Below are 20,800 nucleotides of genomic sequence, written 5' to 3' on the forward strand. Positions count from 1 at the left end.
AATTTATTTTATAATTCCGAAAAAAGATTTGTAAAATTTATTATTACAAACTGAGTTTATTAATTTGTTTTTATAAAACAAATCCGATCACGTAATTTATCCCGATTACGTCACCTCGTATGATGAGTAATGAAAAATGAAATTACTCCGCGAGCGCGTTACTATCGACAGATACGTGGTATTCGAGCTACGTTTTAGCGGTCGACGTCACTACCGACAGATACGTGTTATTCGCGCTACGTTTTGCGGCACACGTCACGACCGGCAGATACGAGATATTCGCGTTACTTTTTGCCCGTCGATGGGGACTTATTGTAGGTAAATTTCACGAATGTTACTGAGAACCGTATCTCGTATCCGCGGAAGGACTGCTGCTTAGTAGGAGATCGCTGGTGAGAAGTGTAGAAACTAATGATTTTACGGAAAAAGGATGTCACCTTTTATACCCTCGGGATGGAGGTTTAACAGGAAACAGTCCGTAAGGGATAGCAGATGTATATCTTTCTCTCACGGGATAAATTTACGTATATCTCCCGTTCCTGGTAACTTTCTAATAGAGATATCTTCTAATTAAATCGGGTTAAATTTACTCTACTTTATTTCCGCAAAATTAAGACTTAATAGGGGTGTTTTAAGCACCCTCTAGAACATGTCCTTTAAATACGTAGTTACGGTGACGTCAGCAAAATAGTTGATTTTATATGATTTTTCGTGTTCAAACGAAGGGGAAAGTTTTTAGCTTTCCAACGAGGTATCAGAATAGGTACTCGTGTACTAAATAAGGGAATGGCAGTCTTTAAATTTAAAATGTCAAAATGAAAGGTTGACACCCACGTACTAGTCCTTTCCACCACTCTTGGCCTTTTTAGGCCAATAGAATTTTACTAAGTTTTAATAAAACTATTTGGAGCCGCAGAAAACGTTTCATTCGATATTTACCTTTCGGACGAACATTATTACGTGAAAATACTATAATATTATACTTAACATTTCAACTTAAATATATAAATGCTTAATCCTAACAAGATGTTATTTACAAGCGACTACAAATTTATTTCGTCCTTAATAGTGGCTTTTCCATAGTAATCTAAACGTAACCTTGAATCTATTTTTATCTGGCAACTCAACACAGCCGGGCCGTAAATTCTAGTCGAACAGAATTCAGTTAAGGTTCAAGGTCACGCGTCAATTTGTGTTTTTAGTCGCAGTATTTGATTCTTTTATTACTTAGGAGGCAATTAAGATTTATTATTGTTTATGAGTAGAAACCCATCTATACCAGAATCTTAAGTTTTTCCAATTGTTACTTTTACAATATTCATTATAGTTAGCGAGTTACAGCATTAACAAAATCTATAATTATAATTACGCGTCTATAGATATAGATACGCGTTTACAATATTTTTATAACGGTAGTTAACTCCTATCTTGTATTGATAAAATTAGTATTAAAATTCTTTATTTACAATTATACAGTATATAAATTTATAAATATTCAATTTTCTTTTCCAATTTTCATACACTTCCATTATAGCTATAAAAGTTATTGAAGCATGTACCTGCTTAATTTTACGTAAACAATCTCTCCCATAACTTATTTTCTAAGTTTAATGGAGATTTCCCGGAAATTATTTCCGAAATAGATCGATTTGAAATTTCATGGCGTGTCATTTCGAGGTCTGCGGTCACAGCGTTCCAATTACACTTGAACAGTCTCGATTCTCCGAGGCGAAATTTTTTACGTAAAATTTTATTACATTTTACAAAGAAAAGGTTAACAACATACATTTTACTTCCTAATACTAAACGATTACGCTACTGGTTACCTGTTCATGGTCTTTTTCGACCATTTCTTCTCTGCTTCTTCCATAGTTTAGGACCATGGGACTTATATATTCTGTTTGTACCTCGTCGTGAGGTTGTCGCACGGCTATTTGAGAAGTAGAATTGACTACAAGGCTAGATTTGTATAGTTATGTCGTTAAACCATACTCTGCCATAAACACTAACTGAAGGTCGGCGTTTTTGTTCGTGTCACCACGATACACGACTTCATATGCTGATATGGCCGCCCAGCAAGGCGCTGGCCTTTTATCCAGGGGCTCCGGGTTCGATTCCCGTTTTTACGTAATATTACTGATCAGGTATACTATTATTTCACTACACTACTGCCATTGTGCCTAATGGACTGTTGTAGTATTAAAAATAATATCATATATATTTTTATAATAAATAAAAAGATAATATTTACCACTCTACCTACCATTGCGTAGTTCGGTGTACTTAGTTTGTCTCAAGTATTATTTTTTGTACTCATAGGCATCCAGCGTCAAGCCACTCCTTCAGCGAATGGCCGACGAGAAACGCTTCCAGATGGAACGAGGGTCGATAGGAGGATCATACTTTGTGGTCCAGCTCCCGGACGGTTCCATGGAGAAGCGGATGAAGATGCCAATCAACATCGACCCCGGCGTCCATTCGTCGTTCAACCTGGACCAACTGGTGCCTGGCGGGATGACCCCTGTTCCGACGATGCCAACTTTACCAACTATTCCAACCCTTCCGACGATCAGCGAGGCTAGAATTCAGGAGCATTCCGAACCATCAAGTCCTGAAGAACAAGTCGTGGCGAAGATGAGCCATGGTGGAGCTAAGGTAGGGTAATACTTTATTTTATTATTATTCATAGACAGCTGGTGTTGAGTAATCTCAGCCGGAGAGCGTTTACATTGAAGTTAATGGCCCACCAAACCACACCCGCCCCACACCGCAACCAATCGTAATAGGGCGCATCACGGAACCGTACGTTTGGATGACTGGGAATGTCTCAGGAGCAGTTATCCAAGTCTTGGGTCGCCATGCACTCATAATGTGCTTTGACTGAATTTCCAACAGTAATATCTCTATATATATAAAAATCTCGTGTCACGATGTTTGTGGTCGAACTCCTCCGAAATGGCTCGACCGATTTTTATGAATTTTTTTATGTAAGTATATTTTTTAGATATGAGAATAGGTCAACAAGTATATTTTATACCGCTAGGTGATTAGGGTATCTCTATCCAGAAAAATTTTCTTTTATTTTTTTGACAATTTTTTTTTTGTATTTTTTTTATTATTTGACATAAAAAAATACCTATAACCCCAAATTTTCATTTTCCTACCCCCACCCTCCCATTTTTTAATCGCGATTTTATTATTTTTGTATGAACAAATTTAACCGTCGTTCGTATTTCAAACAGAACGAAATTATTTATGTTGTTGAATGACAGATGGCGCTACGTCTGAGAAGAATTCAAGAGAAGCGTCGCGTCATTTTGACATTTCATTCGGCATATCACAACGCAGTGCGTGCAAAATTTTGTACGATTTATTTTAATTTATCTATTTTTATGTGCGTGTATCAAAGTCACAATGACAGCAAGACGCAAGGGGGGCCATTTGGGCCGTCGAACGAATAAAGCAACAAACATGCAAAATAGTGGAGCAGAAAAAACAGACGAACAAATCCAATAAGATAACAAAAATGTGCGTGTAAGCATGTCACAATCGCGTGCATCTTAATCGTAAGAGGCACGAGCTGAACGAAATCAACAACGACAATTGGAACGAAGCCAAGCGCGCCGGTTCGTAGTTAACATACGCAGAGCAAATGACTGACAACGCCAACAAGTACATCGAACATTAACATCCGCTTCGTTCCTTCGTCTCGCATTCGAGTACGAGCCAGATATTGAATCCGAAAGTGCTGATTGGTGCTATGGACAAAGAATGTCCCCATTGTCTTGCGCTCAAATTCAAACATGAGTCAGCCGGGATGTGTTGCGCATTAGGAAAAGTGCAACTACCAGAAATTGAGATACCACCAGAACCATTGAACGGCTTGCTCATCGGCACGGTTCCAGATTCAAACCTGTTTCTGAAGTCCATTCGCACATTCAATTCATACTTCCAAATGACTTTGTTTGGAGCGACAGAAATAGTTCACAATACTGCGGCAAATGGTCAACAATTCCATTCTACGTTCAAAATCAAAGGCCAAGTATACCACAAAGTAGGCTCATTGCTGCCAATGCCAAACGAACCACATAAATTTTTACAAATCTACTTCATGGGCGGTGAGGACATCAATCATGTGGATGCACGTTGTGGCTACAATAGCCTCAATTCGCCTAATGCCAGGCGCATCTTCGGCGAACTGGACGCCCTGTTGAATGAGCACAATGAACTATTGAAATTCTTCAAAGCACACATGCACGAATTGCAAAGTGACAATCACGCTATTGTCATCAATACTGATAAAACACCAGCTGGAGAGCACGTGCCTCGATTCCATGTCCCTGTTGTTGACGACATTGCTGGAATCATGGTTGGCGACCGCACATCGACGCGAGAAATCGTGGTTCGAAGAAGAAACAATAATCTGGAGTTCATCGCTGACACACACCGTTCATACGACGCTCTCCAATATCCGCTAATTTTATGGAAGGGACAAGACGGATATTGCATAAACATTAAACAACGAGATCCTGTCACAGGTAATTCATTCATTATGAACATCATTACTCATTTTTAATTGAGAAAATGAATGGTTGATGTTTTTTTGTTTTTATCGGCGGTCATCGTCTACAGCGCTCTATTCCTCTTTCTGTCATAGATCCCATCCCCACACACTTACTATACATTCGTTATTTTTTATTTAACAACCAAAATATTCACTAGAAATAATTTATATGGCAGAACAACGTTTGCTGGGTCAGCTAGTACTATTATAAGATATTTAATCTGATATGAGTGGCCCAGAATAGCGAAGTTTATTTATAGCAAGTTGGTCGCCAACTTTCGATAGAATACGGCAGCAGAAGAAGATTTTGGACATGGACTTAAATTTCATCGTGTCTGGAAATGTATACGTACAAAATTTTGTTTAGTAAATAAATGATTGTATAGTATTGAGATCAAATTCATGTATAAATAAAACACTAAAAAAATATGTTATAGAAACCACCGGAACACAAGGGAACGACAGTAAAATATAATATGTTGGTAAATAAATAAATTAAAAATATAATCTTATCATATTATTATAATTTATATAAAATTCTGCCGAGTGCTCATAAGACGTGCCAAGGCGTATCTATCAAAATGTCTGATAATAGTGATAATAATAGCAGTGATATTATCAGATAATTGATATCTATCAATATAAAATTAATGTTATTATTGAATCTAATAAAATTGAAACGTTACTTTCTGCAATCCTCCACGAACAACGGGTTTTTAAAATAAGATCTCAATGCTATACGCCCATCTCTCTACAGTAAAGACAGCTCACGGCTTACTATGGCGAAATATAATAGGTACGTACTATAACTTAGCTAGGTATCTACTGATACCAAATATCATAATGCCTAAATCCCCCATCAAAAATCCTCCAATCGACAGAGTTGGTAATATAATGATAATATTATTGTAACTGTAAATGAGTCAAGGCTAGACCAGGATGCACAGCGAAACAAACAAAAAGAAAGTTACCGTTATCTGGTTCTGGGCGGACGAAGGATCGAGAGTAGGTACGGTCAGTCGGTAACCTACCCCGAGCCTTGAACATCGCCTCTAAATACAATATGCCACCTTTTCGCGCCAAAGCGTGTGTTTACAAATGTTGTTAAAAATTAATTGTTACTTGTCAAGCGAACTATACATACTTACGTAATACTTCATGTCCCTGAATCCGTGTTTTTAATAAGTGGAAAAGTATAAATCAACACCCTACGTAAACCCATACCTATCACTATTTACTCAATACATAGTCACTAGCGAAGTTCATTTCCAATAATAGTTTATTCACCTATAGAATTACGTTCATTATTAATTTGTTAACTTCTTTAAATATCTATGTCATCATCATATCGTCTCTGTTCTGGCAGAACACACTAACTGGAGAATACTAGTTTTGAGTAATTTGACTTTGAAGTTGTTAAAATGTTTGAAATGGTATATCATGTGAGTTTATTAAGGGGGGACATGCTCGTCGAAGGTCAAAATTGAGTTTTTATTGTATATTCAAACCATGATCCTGGACACTCCTTAAACGTTGTAGATGATCTATTTATATAATTTTGAAGCCTTATTATCCTTTATAGTTATTTTAAACATTTGATGACTGCATGAAGTATTTTTGTTACATAAAATAGTATTCTTTTAAACCTCTCGCTCTAATGTTTTAGAATATAGTCATATTTCGGTACATAACTGTGCAGTGGTGTTAGGATTTTTTACATTTATTAATTTTTAAACGCATTTATAAAACCATTAGCATAATTTATTATGAGATAATTTTTGTAAAATATTCACGATAAAAAATTATATTGATAATCTCTGTGATCCCAAATTTGACAAGAATTAGGCATTTTATTATTCAAAAAATCGGCAAGATTAACACATTTCAAGATGATTCTAAAGATATTTATTATAAGCTAAGTCTTTGACCATTCAAGTGTGATAAACATCTTATGAATAATGATTGCTTTATAATAATTATTGACCTAAGAATAAGGTAGTGTTTTTTTGAAATACGCCATTTCTTTTGTCATTCCCTAGTGGTTAAGCTACAACATACGGCCGTAGCCATAAAATGACAAACTATAATTTTATGGCTACTAATATCTAAACTACTATTTTATGGCTACGGCCGTATGTTGTAGCTTAACCACTAGGGAATGACAAAAGAAATGGCGTATTTCAAAAAAACACTACCTTATTCTTAGGTCAATAATTATTATAAAGCAATCATTATTCATAAGATGTTTATCACACTTGAATGGTCAAAGACTTAGCTTATAATAAATATCTTTAGAATCATCTTGAAATGTGTTAATCTTGCCGATTTTTTGAATAATAAAATGCCTAATTCTTGTCAAATTTGGGATCACAGAGATTATCAAAATAATTTTTTATCGTGAATATTTTACAAAAATTATCTCGTAATAAATTATACTAATGGTTTTGTAAATGCGTTTAAAAATTAATAAATGTAACAAATCTTAACACCACTGCACAGTTCTGTACCGAAATATGACTATATTCTAAAACATTAGAGCGAGAGGTTTAAAAGAATACTATTTTATGTAACAAAAATACTTCATGCAGTCATCAAATGTTTAAAATAACTATAAAGGATAATAAGGCTTCAAAATTATATAAATAGATTATCTACAACGTTTAAGGAGTGTCCAGGATCATGGTTTGAAAATACAATAAAAACTCAATTTTGACCTTCGACGAGCATGTCCCCCCTTAAGTAATTGTAAAAAGGATGACTTTAAAATAAAGAATGTTTATTTATTATGAAGGTTTCCAGACGGTAAAGTTTGAAATAAGGAACATTTTGGTATAAATAACTCAATATGTCATTTTTTCGAATTAGTGTCTTCTGCCAGAACAGTGACGATATATGGCACTGCAACCATTGCCGGGTCTTGGCCTCCTTCAAAAACTTCCTCCATCCTGGACGATTCAGCGCCGACAGTTTCCAGTTGTTTTAACCGAGAATTCTTAAATTTTCTGTGGTGCAGTTCATCCATCTCAATTTCGGCCGTCCAGGTCTTCTCTTGCCTTCGGAGGTTGCATACATAGCCAGGCCTGCTGACATATCCTCCGGCATTCTATGCACGTGGCCGATCCAGCGTAATCTGCATTTTCATATGCCACGTGATGTTTTCGGCCCTGTAAAGTGTGTACAGCTATTCATTAAATCATAAGTATCTGTTATTATTGAACAAAGACTACAATTTGCATGCGGTGTTAGCTAGTTTTTAAAAATCAATTAAGCCCAGCCAAACCAAACCCACGGTGGCCGCGCGGCATAAGCGTTGGACTATCATGCCGTGGGTCCCAGGTTCGAATCCTGGGTCTGGCAAGTACACATATTGTTTTTCAGTATGTGTGTGAGTCAGGGTATGGACCTAATAGGTTGAGCAAGTGGCTGACATCCATTTCTCGTAAAAAAAACTGTTAATACAAACCTCTACTCTGTGGAGGCCCATATGATCCTATTAGGATCGGACATGGTCGGAAAAAAAAAAAAAAACCAAACCATAATACTTAGATAAAAAATAATATTATATCTATCAAATATTCAAAATTAAGTATTATTTAATGGCATAGTTTTAGATATTTTATTGATGGACGAGAGTTTTTTGACTATTATCTATTATGGCTTGGTTTTCGCAGGGTTTAATTTAACTTTAAAAACTAACCAAGACCATCTGTAAATAATTGTAGTCTTATTTCAATAAAAACCAATACTTATGACTGACAAAGTTTAGTGTGCACTATTTATGTCGGATCTTAACAACCTACCTCCACCCTTTGCCACTGGTAGGTACCTATATAAAATCACGCATTTCGCATTTCGGCACCTTAAGTCACCATTCACACTCACTTTACAGCAAGTGTACAAATTATATTCTGTGTCGTTTGCTATTGGTGAGTGTGCATACAATTTGCCTGAACAATTCATGCTCGTTTAGATACTGTACTTAGCCATAGCTTTCCAGTTGACTTAATTTCTATTATTATAGGTAGGTACTTATATTAACCGTAAAGTTGAGAATTTTCATAATAAATAATATTATTGTAATTACTTCTAGCCTCCGAAGCACATCGCTGGACCAGCAGAAGCTCTGCCCAGAAACGTATCATCGCCAGCTTTTACCACTTATCACCAAGGACTGCCCAAGAATGGTTCAGTTCCATTCTTCGATAGAATTAGGAAACCATCAACAGGGGAAAGGTATGCATTATATTAATCCAAAATAAATTAGTACCTAATTGCATGTACAATGGCTAGATGAATTTTGAGATTTTGATGATTTCTTTAATTTCAGCAAAAATCTTTAAAATATTTCCATTTTTTCTTTGATCTTCGGTTGTCTATACCTAATTACAAAAACCCCAGCAGACACCGGTTATTCTTATAATATATCGATGACCCAGTATTGAACAGTAACAAGTCAAAAATTAGACATTTCGCGATATTGGTATCAAAATACTCTCTTGTCAGTTTTCTACAGAAACAATTCGAAAAAAAATATTTAGATACCCGTACCTTGAGAGCCAAAAAACCTATATGAAATTTTACACACTTTCAAACAAAACCAGTTTTGTTCAGATCCATTTTGAATTGTTTCCATTTAAAACCGGCGACTGACCATACCTTTTAATTTCAAAGAGATAAATTCTGACATGCATCCTTTTAAAACTTGTCAAATCTTGTGTATTGTAAAATATTCAAAATATTAAAACATGATTATCTCAAAACTTCGTTTTTTGAGTTGTTAGTGTTTAATACTGGGTCATCGATATATACTGCTATTATCCTAATACCGGTAGGGTTGTTGACATCCGCTGGATGGTAGTGGTCAGGCGCGCACACAAGGGAGGAGTTTTCTGGTGCGGACCCCTACAGGAACTGAAAAAATACAAAATTATTTAGGTTAATGGCTTATTACTTCATCTTCCTTTTAGTCATGACTTCATGACTGAGGATGGAGACATGGGTAATTTGCCTATCGTACAGCCGTTTCCATTGGTTGGCCTCACTTCTCCGGACATTCTACGAGACGTGAAGCATCCCGTGGCACTTGTTTTTCCCTCCACCATCCGCCACGTCTCCACACTAGTTATGCATGCGTATACCGTGGCGTAACGAATGTTAGGCAGTCTTCAAATTTGTGCCGAAAGTGTCCCAGGAGCAACTTCCTAAGACCTTGGCTGGCATGCACTAGAGTGTGCGTGATTTCTACTTTGATATAATGTATTACGGTCAATTCTCGATGAGAAAAAACCTTCTCGCTCGCCGTAAATTAATGCCAAAAACTTTTTAAAGGCTGAGAAATTTTCCCTCGCAATAGCCGACCGGTCCAACTGAGAGTTGGACCGACTTGATCCCATGACACTCATGAATGATAATTATTGGTGCCACCATATTGGGCATCCAATATTTATTTTACTATTTTGATGCGGCATGTCTAAAAACTTTAGTTTAAGTACACTTGGACCGAGTGCCATCCAAGTGCACCCGTATGAGACAGCTTCGTACTAATTATTCCTATCCAAACTACTCGGACCGCGTCCTACTCATCCAAGTTAGCTTGGATAGGAGTAATTTGTATGCAGATGTCCCATACGAGTGCGCTTGGATGGCGCTCGGTCCAAGTGTACTCGGATCGTACTTGGATCGTGTCAACGCGGCTTTAAAGACTGTTATTCCATAAAGAACGATCTGAGCTTGATAGGTATATTATAATGACAAAAATCTAAACCACTTATTTGTATAACATACCTATAGATGAAATTAGATATATTTGTAACTATATTCTGAAAATTATCAAGCGCTCCGATTCGTATAATTTTCAATTTCGATCGCTGATGATATTAGATTAGACAGATGAACTAAAAAAGAAAAGTGATATACCTATATGTATAAAGATTACTTCGCCCCCCTATTCAAGGAATATAACGGGAATCTGAAAGTTATAAGTCCTATAATATCTTATAACCCGTCTCAGTCTGTCAATTTTGTTGGAAGTTCAATATTTCTGACACGCCGAAAATGTATTTGCTACGTTTGAGGATTATCTAAAGTTCTTCGTTATAGATAGAATATAGATAGATGGAGAAAATGATAAATAAAAGAAAACGTTGCCGAAGAAACAACGAAGAAACTTCAAAGACCTTTTTTATTTTCATGTTTATAACTTATAAATGATAATATCAAAATTTAGTTAGATACCTACTAGCTAACAGACAATGGGTATTAGGGAAGGAGGAACTCGCGTCTGAAAAATAAAATCTAGTGTAATATTTTATGTGAATTTTCTTTATATTATATCTTTTTTATAATGTATCTTTTTTATGTGATTTTTAAACCTGTTAACGTTGTCGAAAAAGGCTACATTTAATGCCATAGGCTTTCAAACCTCGGGCCCAACCGGGGTTTCGCGAGAATTCGGTGGCGAAAAATACAGATTAAAACAAGTACAAACTATTATAACAATGCAGAATTTTTAGACGTCATAGTTATTGTTTAAGTTGCTAGAATTGTATTTAGAAAAGGAGACTTTATTTGCCAGGAATGAAAGAATACATATTATTACGTTGTCATCAAGGTACCTATTTAGTTGTCAGATGTGAACGTCGCCGCCTGCTATGCAGTCTATATTTTTTTCTGTTATAGCATTTTAAATTGTCACGCCGATGTTATAATTAGTTACACACAATATTTAGTACTTAGTTACGATTTATTGCTAATTTACTTATAGTTAAGTGTGTTTGTATGCCTGTTAGTTTAATTCTAAGGATAATGTGGAAATGTGATTTACATTTATTTACGTTACTGAAAGTGCAGGTAGCTAAGTTTTACGTTGCTTAGGGGTGGTATATTCTAAGGGGGTGAAAAATTATGAAAGTGATGAAAATAACACATTTTTTGACAGTTAAGTAGATATCATGGAAATGACAAAAAAGTTCGCCTGCGATGCTTACTCATTATGCATGTTTGCGGATGTGAGATTTAATATATTAAGAGGCCGAATTTTCTTATTTTTATTATTTTCTGTATTATTATCTGTACATTTTCTTTCAAAATATTCTCGTTTATATTCCTCATCTGAATACGTTCTGAAATATCCCTGCCTTGCTTACACATGTACATTATTATGTTTCTTGCATGCGTTACAGATAAATCAAGACACATTATAACATACGTCATAAGGTGATCATCAGCTATGAGAGATTCAGTCCTTTTCATAAAGTTATCAGAGATTGTATATATGTTACGCCGAATGTGCGAAATTGACTATTACATGAAATGGGCAAAATTTTGCCTAATTCATGTAATAGTGAAGCCCGATGCCTTATTCATGAACTATGTAAATTATCTGCTGAGTACATGAATTCGCCAGGGTATGGAATTCTTAAACTGTCAACATGACAGTAGAAAAAATAAATTTAATACGGATGGTTTTATTAGTTATAATTGGACATAATATAATATTATTATTATTAGGTTAGGTTAGGTTAGGTTAGGTTATGTTTTGTCATTCTGAATTCAACTGAATGTCCATTTTGAGGTTAGCTAACAAGTGTCAGCAAACTATCAAATCATACTATCACAAACAAACAATCGACCATTGCACGATTGATACCCAAGTACGAATCAAATCGCGAAAATACCTTTTAATAAAATTCTTCCGTTATCATATTATAGTTCTAGATTTTTTTTGGGCATAGTAAATGGATATGAACGTCATTGTAGTTATTGATTGGTATATTTTTATATAATGAATGACATTTGACACATTTGGTTAGTTTAATTAGTTGCAAAAAACACTACCGGAGCGCGACCATCCATTTTGACCAATGCATGAGCATTTGACACATTTGGTTTAGTTGCAAATAACACCACCGTATCGCTACTATCTAATTTGTCCAATGCATGAACTAGGCAGAAAAATTACTGCCGAATTCACGCACTTTGCAGATATCTTGCCTAATTCATGAATAAGGCAACGGGCTCACATTTTTCATGATTTAGGCAAAAATTTTCCCATTTCATGTAATAGTAAATTTCGCACATTCGGCGTAACATATACACAAGCAGTAATCAGGTTGTATTATTTTGTTTGTTTTAGATTTAAGCCTTCATTGGCGGCCATTAAGTCATCTTCTCGGGGCTCAATGAGTAGCAACGGCGACGTCAGAAGAAATACAAGACAGTCATCGAACTCAGTGTCCGGTAGAAATAATAATTCTGAGTACGGGGATGTGAGTACCATATTACTTCATAATATTATTTTTGTTCTTACTTTGAGAGTTATTAGTTTTTCATTTTTTGTGTCGTTTATGGAAATTGTCCGCTTATAATTAATATATAAATATACCGCCTATTGATGGTAGTCAAAGATTGCTTGCCAGAGCTAACATTTTTTAATGCGCATCTAGTTTGCTAGCGTTTTTTGACAATGATTTTTGACAAAAAATGTCCACCAATAAAAGTGATAAGTTAAAGTAGACGGATATCGGTGGATAGAACTTGAAATCGATCTTAAACATCACGCGGATCTAGGCGTGCCAAGAGCACTTAAATTAAAGCGATCTGTTTTTTCTGCATCATTAAAAACTTTATTTGTAGAGAAGTACCCTTTACTTATAATTATAAAATATAAACGTGATTCAATTTTTATTTAATTATTAGATTACATAACACGCTTGACTCTTTGTTCTCAAGCTGTGGGCTATCGCTATATTGTATTTCTCAGTATGTAGGTACAATTCTCATAATTATTTTAATATGACGCTCGGATATTGACACTTATTGCTTGCAATAATATGGTAGGGTCATGTTCCAATCTTTCTATACAAATGAAATTGTTAGTCACAAAACACTACTGATAATATTTTATTATAAACAGTGATTTCCATCAGGCGCGCACAAAAGGGGTGGGTTTCGGGTCCGGAGCCCCCCCCCCTCAGAAACAGAAAAAAGTATTAGGTAAATGGCATATTAGTTATTCTTATTCTTATTGCGGACGTGAAGATCTCTTCACGTAGTTTTGTTTATCCGTATTGTTTTAGCTTTGTTTTTTTGTATCTTATATAAGTATCATTACATTCATCCATCCTTCGTGCCTTTCTCTCCCATGGCACTTTTTACTAAATTACGTCATTCATTAAACTCAGTCAAAGCTCATTTGAGAGTGTGGTGTCCTCAGTCTTGGGTATTTGCTCCTGAATTTTGCTTAAACAACTTCTGATTCTTACGCCCAATCGTAGGGCTTCGTTATACGCTCGATTAAGACCGTGTAGTGCGGGGCGGGTTGTTTTGGAGGGTCCATGTTTGTGTTGTTCTTTGTCTTCGTCAGGACCTCATGATTGAAGATCGTGATCCAGATGATTTGACTGTCAAACAGCCTTCTCAACTGGTTGGCCTCACTCATCTATAGTGACGTCCCTAAACAAAATGCCGCCTCCAGGCAAGGTCAAAATGCCACCCCATTTTTTATACAGTATTTTTTATCATCCTTTCATGACTCCAATATCTAAGAAATGTGTTGTATGGATACATTGCTAACAAAATATAATTACCACTAAATCTAATATTATTTAAATGCCATATCTGCTTTAATGGATAATATTGCGAGCCACGGTTTCAGATACATTTAAAAATATACATGACAACTTCCAAAAATTCGCCAGTGACTGGCAAAAATATTTTTGGATACATTTTAAAGTAGGTAAGTATGTACCTACCTATAATTCAAATACACCTACTTGGCAAATCTCCACGTGCCTTTGCTGGGCATCAAAGACACAATGTTCAAGAATAACGGAAGTAAACTAGACATCGCGAACCCGAAAAAATAATTACAGTTGTGTTACCTTTTATGTTAATTACATTTTAATTCCAACCAGTGAGGTGAAATTTTTATTTCCGTTATTACAAAGTTTATGTAGCTATTTAAACATATATATATAATGATTCTCCTCGATTTGCTGCCCTTCGAATAACTGCCGCCCCCAAGCAATACTCAATCTGCCTACCCCCACGGTACGTCATTGCTCATCTAGGCATTCTACGACACGCAAGGCCTGCGGCCACTGAAAAAACCATGGCACTCATAAATTAATTCAATTATCCGGGGCATATAATGTTTGTTTTAATATTCTGATACTAAATATCTATATCTAAAAGACTAGACGGCGCGAACGATGGCAGACGGCTATAACTGCTGTTTTTTCACTTTTTTAGTTTTCTTCCATACTATGTTCCAAATCGTACATTCTTTGATGTGGCAAAATATTAGAGCTGCAACTTTATTGGTCACAGAGTAACGTTAAAAGATATCTACATCTGACCAAATGTCAAAAAAGTTGATATGGCAAAAAGATATAGGTAATATGTGTTTAATTAAAATGCAAGATAAATAAACTACAATTTTTGTATAAAGAAATGATTTAAGATTTGTATTGTGATGCTAATTCCGCTTATTTTGATATAAAATACTTTAAAATATCTTATAAACTATCTCTTGTCAGACTGATTTCAAAACTTTGTTTTTGCTCTCCTGTAAAATTGTGTATACAGTGTACGTGGAACAGTGCGGTATATTGCGCGGGAGGGGTAAATGTGGAAGTTAGTAACACCTACTATATTTTGTTAACCCCACCCCCTCCCGTCAAATTAAAAAAAAATCAATAAAATATTACTTATAGATTTTTTTTTCAACATGGCATCCCCCAAACATTTATTCTGTCTGCGCTCCTGACTTACATAGATAAAATTCCGCATCTGGTTAAACTCTGCAAATATGATTAAAATTATGACATGTGTGTCAGACAAACCTATCACTTACTGGAAGTAAGAATTGGATCTGTATTTCTATTATACATTCATATTTATGGCGTATTCTTGATAATGATTAATGAATAATGATAAATCTATCGACAAACAGATGCTTTCGCTATATATGGAGATACTCAGATACATAATATATTATTTTTACACCGCATAGCATTATTTATTTATTTTATTTTATAATTAATGTTCTTATTTCTTTACAAAAATTACACAGTAGATGTGGAAGTAAGTACATTCATCCGTGTAACTGTAAAAGGTTTATTTTACTGATTATTTAAATTTATTTTTCGGTTTCGACCTCTACTAATTCTGGGGTCGTGGGCTATAAGCCCTTCTAGTCATGTGCTTCTCAAACTTTTTCATAACACGGCCCCCGAAATCAGAAAAAAAATTCAAGGCTCCCCTCCCCAAAAAATTTAGTCTTTAGTGACCAACAATACTTTTAGCCATCTATAAGTAGAATTGAATTAATTTTCAGTTAATTCTGTTTTGTATGCGTAATCCGTAATCCACTATACGTGCGTTACTATGGAAAACAAAATGAAATGTCAAAATGACATTTCAGTAGTCTATTTATTTGTTTGTTTTTTATTTACTTCATATCAACTACAAGTTTGAGCATATTGAGCATACTAATTCAACAGAAAATTTAAAAACGTTGTATATAAAAAGTTCTTTTTATCTTGTAATTATTTACATACTAAATCAATACCGAATACAATGTTTGAAATGCTAATTGCTCCAAAGTCTCCGTTGAAAGACACAACCTGTATTTATTTTTTATTACAGTAAAAAATAACCAGATAACTAAAAAATCTTATAACAATATAAATAGATTATTTTTATCCATATCGGATAAAGTATTGTGATCGCGTGAAAATTTGACCTCGAGATTTTGACTGATTTGTATCTGGTATCTTCCAGTGATCTCGTTTTAAAGATATTTTTTTTCAAATATTGAAATATTACGCGGCTCCCTGGCAGGAGCTCCAGGGCCCCCTAGGAGGCCGCGCCCCCCATTTTGAGAAGTAGGTACTGCTTTAGTCCTAAGGTAAATCCGGCTCTGGTTATACCGACCGAAACAATCAGATCTGTCTTCATTACTAAATAAATTCAACCTAAGATGGATGTTACGGATACCTACTGACAGCTCTCGAACTGGAAAAGTTTACGAACCGGAGCGCTCGACAGTTTTCTGTAGAACAATACATAGTTATCATAGTTAGAAGACATACTGTACGACAACATCTTCTTGGCTACCCTTTTAAGCGCTGCTGTCTACTAAATGCGAGGAGCTTGTTAATTTATAATGGAATTCCGGGGTAAAAATAGGCGGAGCATGTTAGTTCACAGTTTTAACACGTAGCCAAAAAGATGTTGTCTTACAATATTTATCAAATTTTATGTGTATTTCATATAAATAAGTGTGTTAGATTTTATATTATACGGCCTATCTAGCTCAGACGGTCAAATTATTTTTTCCACGAGACGGAGCGATAATTTTACCGATTTCACGGACAGGAACGGCGCTCCGGTACGCTCCGGTCATTTTGAGCCCTGCTACTGAATCAATTTGTGAAAATTGACTTAAAAATATGTTGTAATAAAAATGATAAATCTTGTTCACTGTTTCGAAACTACGCTGCCAAAAACGGACCCCATTTTTTAATAGTTTTGTGAATTTTAATAATAATGGCTTGAAATTTAAAATTGAAAAGAAAATAAATTGCTCACAATTTTGTGGATAATAGATACGCTCTGGGTGGTTTAAATTGAAATTTTTCCGAGCCTGTATATTTGAAAAATGTCCAAAGGATTATAGCTAGTCATCGTTAGTAGCAGTGTCAATCACGCAACTTGTCCATTCTATTACGTGTTGATAATCGCCACAATTTTATTGCGTGACCGCGTGGCGATGAAAATATTATATTATATCAGTGGCGAAGGGTGGAGGTAGGCTGTTACGATCCGTCATAAATAGTCCACAGTAAACTTTGACATTCATATTATTATTTATTCGTTTTGTTTTTAAAATTCAAATAAACCTTCCCTAATTCGAACCATCATAGTGAAGGTAGGCTGTGGAGATCCGCCAAAATATTGTAGGTACAGTTTATCAGTCATACTTTAGTTATTTTCATTGAATTAAGAGTACAAATTGCAGATGGTGTTTTCTTTATTTTTTTCAAATTCATGTTATGTCTGCCTAAACGAAAACATAATAGATATACTACTTTATATTTTTTGACTATTGTCTATTATGGCTTCGTTTACGCAGGAGTCAATTAAATTTTAAAAACAAATAAGTATATACATAATTTTGAAAAACACTTTCTGAGAAAATATATTATAACCAATAGAAAAAATCTTTTTAAAAAAAGTAAGCCACCCTGCATCTCCCGGGCTTACGTCCCTTCCGCGCATTACCTCTATGCTACGCAGTGACATACTAATTGCGACAAATTTTAACTATTGGCCACTTTTAATACCCACTCATCAATGCTCTTCTAAATCAAGGTTTTAAGTAATAACATAAAATTATTTAAGTAATAATAATAATATATTCATTGACATGTTTTGTTTTTTGAGTAACTACTAACGTTTTTTAGCCATCTTTACACGATTTAAGAATTAATTCCTCCGACGCCATCACAAAACAAATTGACGTGCTCTCGGGTCGACTATCGCTCTCCGACTGGCAACACATGCGAAATTGTGTCCCACCTATTGCTGAATATTTTTTGCTGTTTCACTGAAGTATGCTCTTACATATAGATAATGAAAATAGTTCACCTTGTTGGTGACTCCTGTATTTCTACGTAGTTTCGGCATTTTCATATGCCACATAATATGATTCGCATCCCGTAAACTGAGTACAGTTCCTAATTATATTGTACCTCGATCTCCAAATGCTATGTTCTTTAGCAGGTCTAAAGATTCTTCTTATGACTTTCTTCCCAAAGACATCGTTCTGTCTCTCATCCTGTTTGCTGAGTGCCTTGCTTATACTATGATGATGCCAAGCCCTCCGCATGAACCGATTTTAGTGAGTAATGTTTTACCAAATGCATAGCCAACACGCCAGTGTTGCCATAATATAATTTATAAAAAACATCGCTTGTAACATTATAACATTAGAATAAATATTCGATATCTGGCAACACTATGACACGCACCCAGGAAAGGGTCGCGGAGGAAGCTTGAAGGGGGCGAGGCGTGAAAATGTTTTGTGGGAAAAACCCTTGCAATAGCTCTATCTATATTTTTCTATAATCTAAATAATCTAAGGATGATGCGGTTTCAAAGGGCTATGTTCTTCAGAAACATTTGGACTTTGGAGACCAAAATAGAACATGTTAGCGAGGTTGACGTTGGTTGCGTTTGTATTTATGACAAGAGTCTTGAGATAAACCAATGAATCCACAGTTCAAAAGCGTCGCCGCTTACGATTAGGCTGACATTATCATATATAGATGCACTGCGGACAACTGGCATATATTTTATTATGCTTTCGTTGAAAATGACAACCTCAAAAATAGTTAATGGACGAGTTGCCGCTTGTATAATGTTTCCAACTTGTGTGTGTACACAGTGTTATAGTGAAAAAAACAATAGTTTAACAGTGCAAGAGTGTTGTCATGTTTTTTTTTTTACTGATTATAAACGAAATATGAAATCAAAAATTTTCATTATATTAGTTACCGGAATGCATTCGAAGATGATAAATAACTAGCACTACCATCGTAATTCGCAATTCAGTGCCACGGTATGAATATAGTTGCCTTTGGGGATCTCTCTTTATCATCACAAGCTTTAAAATAAACCATCCGTACACCAAGAACATGATTCTGATAAATCTATGACGAAATATTTTAACACTCCTAAATAGTTATTATCGTTTATGTAAACAAGCATCAAATTTCATCTATCAACCTATATCTATTTCATCATCATCACTCTATTTCATTGTTTCAAGAATTAAAGTCAAGGATTCACCAATTGAGCGGTTGAGGACACAAGTGATCCAAGTGCACGGAAGACCAAATTTACTAAACACGTCAAAGATATATAATAATACTGTTTTCTTTAATTTAATTCGAGTTTCCTACTATTCCACCATTTTCCTCCAGCCGATACGATCATTTGCAGCCATTCTGCATTCCTACCCCATGAATGGCTCCAAAGTTAAATAATATGGTAATGTATGCCGTCTTCAACATTATATTCAGAAGCAAAGGCAACGAATTCCAACTTTACCGTTATAATATTATGGTAATTGCCAAAAAGAAGCTTTTAGTCATGTTTACAAACGGCGATGTAATAATATGTGGCATTAATTTAATGATTTGTACATGTAATTATCCAATTTATTCACACACTAATTGTATCTTTTTAAGAAATGAATAATAAAACAATACCATGAATTTAATAATTCAGATTGTTGGCTTCAACTTCTCTGAACGGACTCTGATAATAAATATCGACTATAGAAAAGAAAAAAAAAGTGCGTAGCCCTCGGTTTTTTTCAAAATAGATTTTATTGAATAATAACGTTGTACACAACTAAATACAGGGCTCGAAATGGACCGGAACGCACCGGAGCGCTGTTCCTGTTCGTGAAATCGGTAAAATTATCGTTCCGTCTCGTGGAATAAATAATTTGACCGTCTGAGCTGGATAGGCCATATAATAGAAAATCAAACACACTTATTTTCATGAAAAAAAATACATAAACTTTGATAACTTTAGGTACTATGTAAAAATCTTCAGAAAACTGTCGAGCGCTCCGGTTCGTAAATTTTTCCATTTCGAGCGCTGACTAAATACACATTGTGTCCAAAGAATGTAAGCTGCAAATGCCGATCTTATTATATAAATTTAGTTGGCAATTAAAAAAAAAAGAAGGAAGTGAAGTGAAGTGGGGAAAACGACTTAATACTTTGGACGCTGAAGACATACCTGGCGCGTAATGACCAGGCGGCCGATCGATGTAATTAACGTGTATTTTAAAGGAGGTAATTAAAAATCATTATCTAGTCCGCAGTGAATGAGTTATATTTGTTAAATTATATTTGTTGATTTTTCTTTAATTGACCTATTAATTAATATCAGATTGGAAATATAAAAACCAAATACTTAATTGTCATGCACTTCTAGGTTACCTATGTCTAATTTGTATTTTAACTTCGACCTAAAACCATAACAAAAATGTTTTTGTGCCTCCTGTAAAATCTCCTGTGCCTCTTGTGGATTACGCCAATTTTCCTTTCTACAGTCGATATTACGTGAAACTTTGAGACGTCCAAAACAAAGCTAAATAAAATAAAATCTTTTTAAAGTTGAATTATTAACGATGTAGAAAAAAACATAACTACG

At 35.0% G+C, this 20,800-nt stretch overlaps 1 protein-coding gene across 2 annotated transcripts in view; it reads left to right on the forward strand.

The window, feature by feature from the left end:
- The window catches only part of LOC147075835 (monocarboxylate transporter 14), a 212,382-nt gene that overhangs the window by 161,881 nt on the left and 29,701 nt on the right, over positions 1 to 20,800 (forward strand). For both annotated transcript variants that reach the window (XM_085942157.1, XM_085942156.1), the window contains exons 5-7: positions 2,320 to 2,655; positions 8,655 to 8,797; positions 12,699 to 12,831. In XM_085942157.1, the coding sequence (XP_085798283.1) occupies positions 2,320 to 2,655; positions 8,655 to 8,797; positions 12,699 to 12,831 (612 nt within the window). The remainder of the gene's footprint in view (positions 1 to 2,319; positions 2,656 to 8,654; positions 8,798 to 12,698; positions 12,832 to 20,800) is intronic.

This window comes from Rhyacophila brunnea, unplaced genomic scaffold, assembly GCF_057557595.1.
Source record: "Rhyacophila brunnea isolate RB1 unplaced genomic scaffold, BYU_Rbru_1.0 scaffold_14, whole genome shotgun sequence".
Taxonomy (NCBI): Eukaryota; Metazoa; Arthropoda; class Insecta; order Trichoptera; family Rhyacophilidae; genus Rhyacophila; species Rhyacophila brunnea.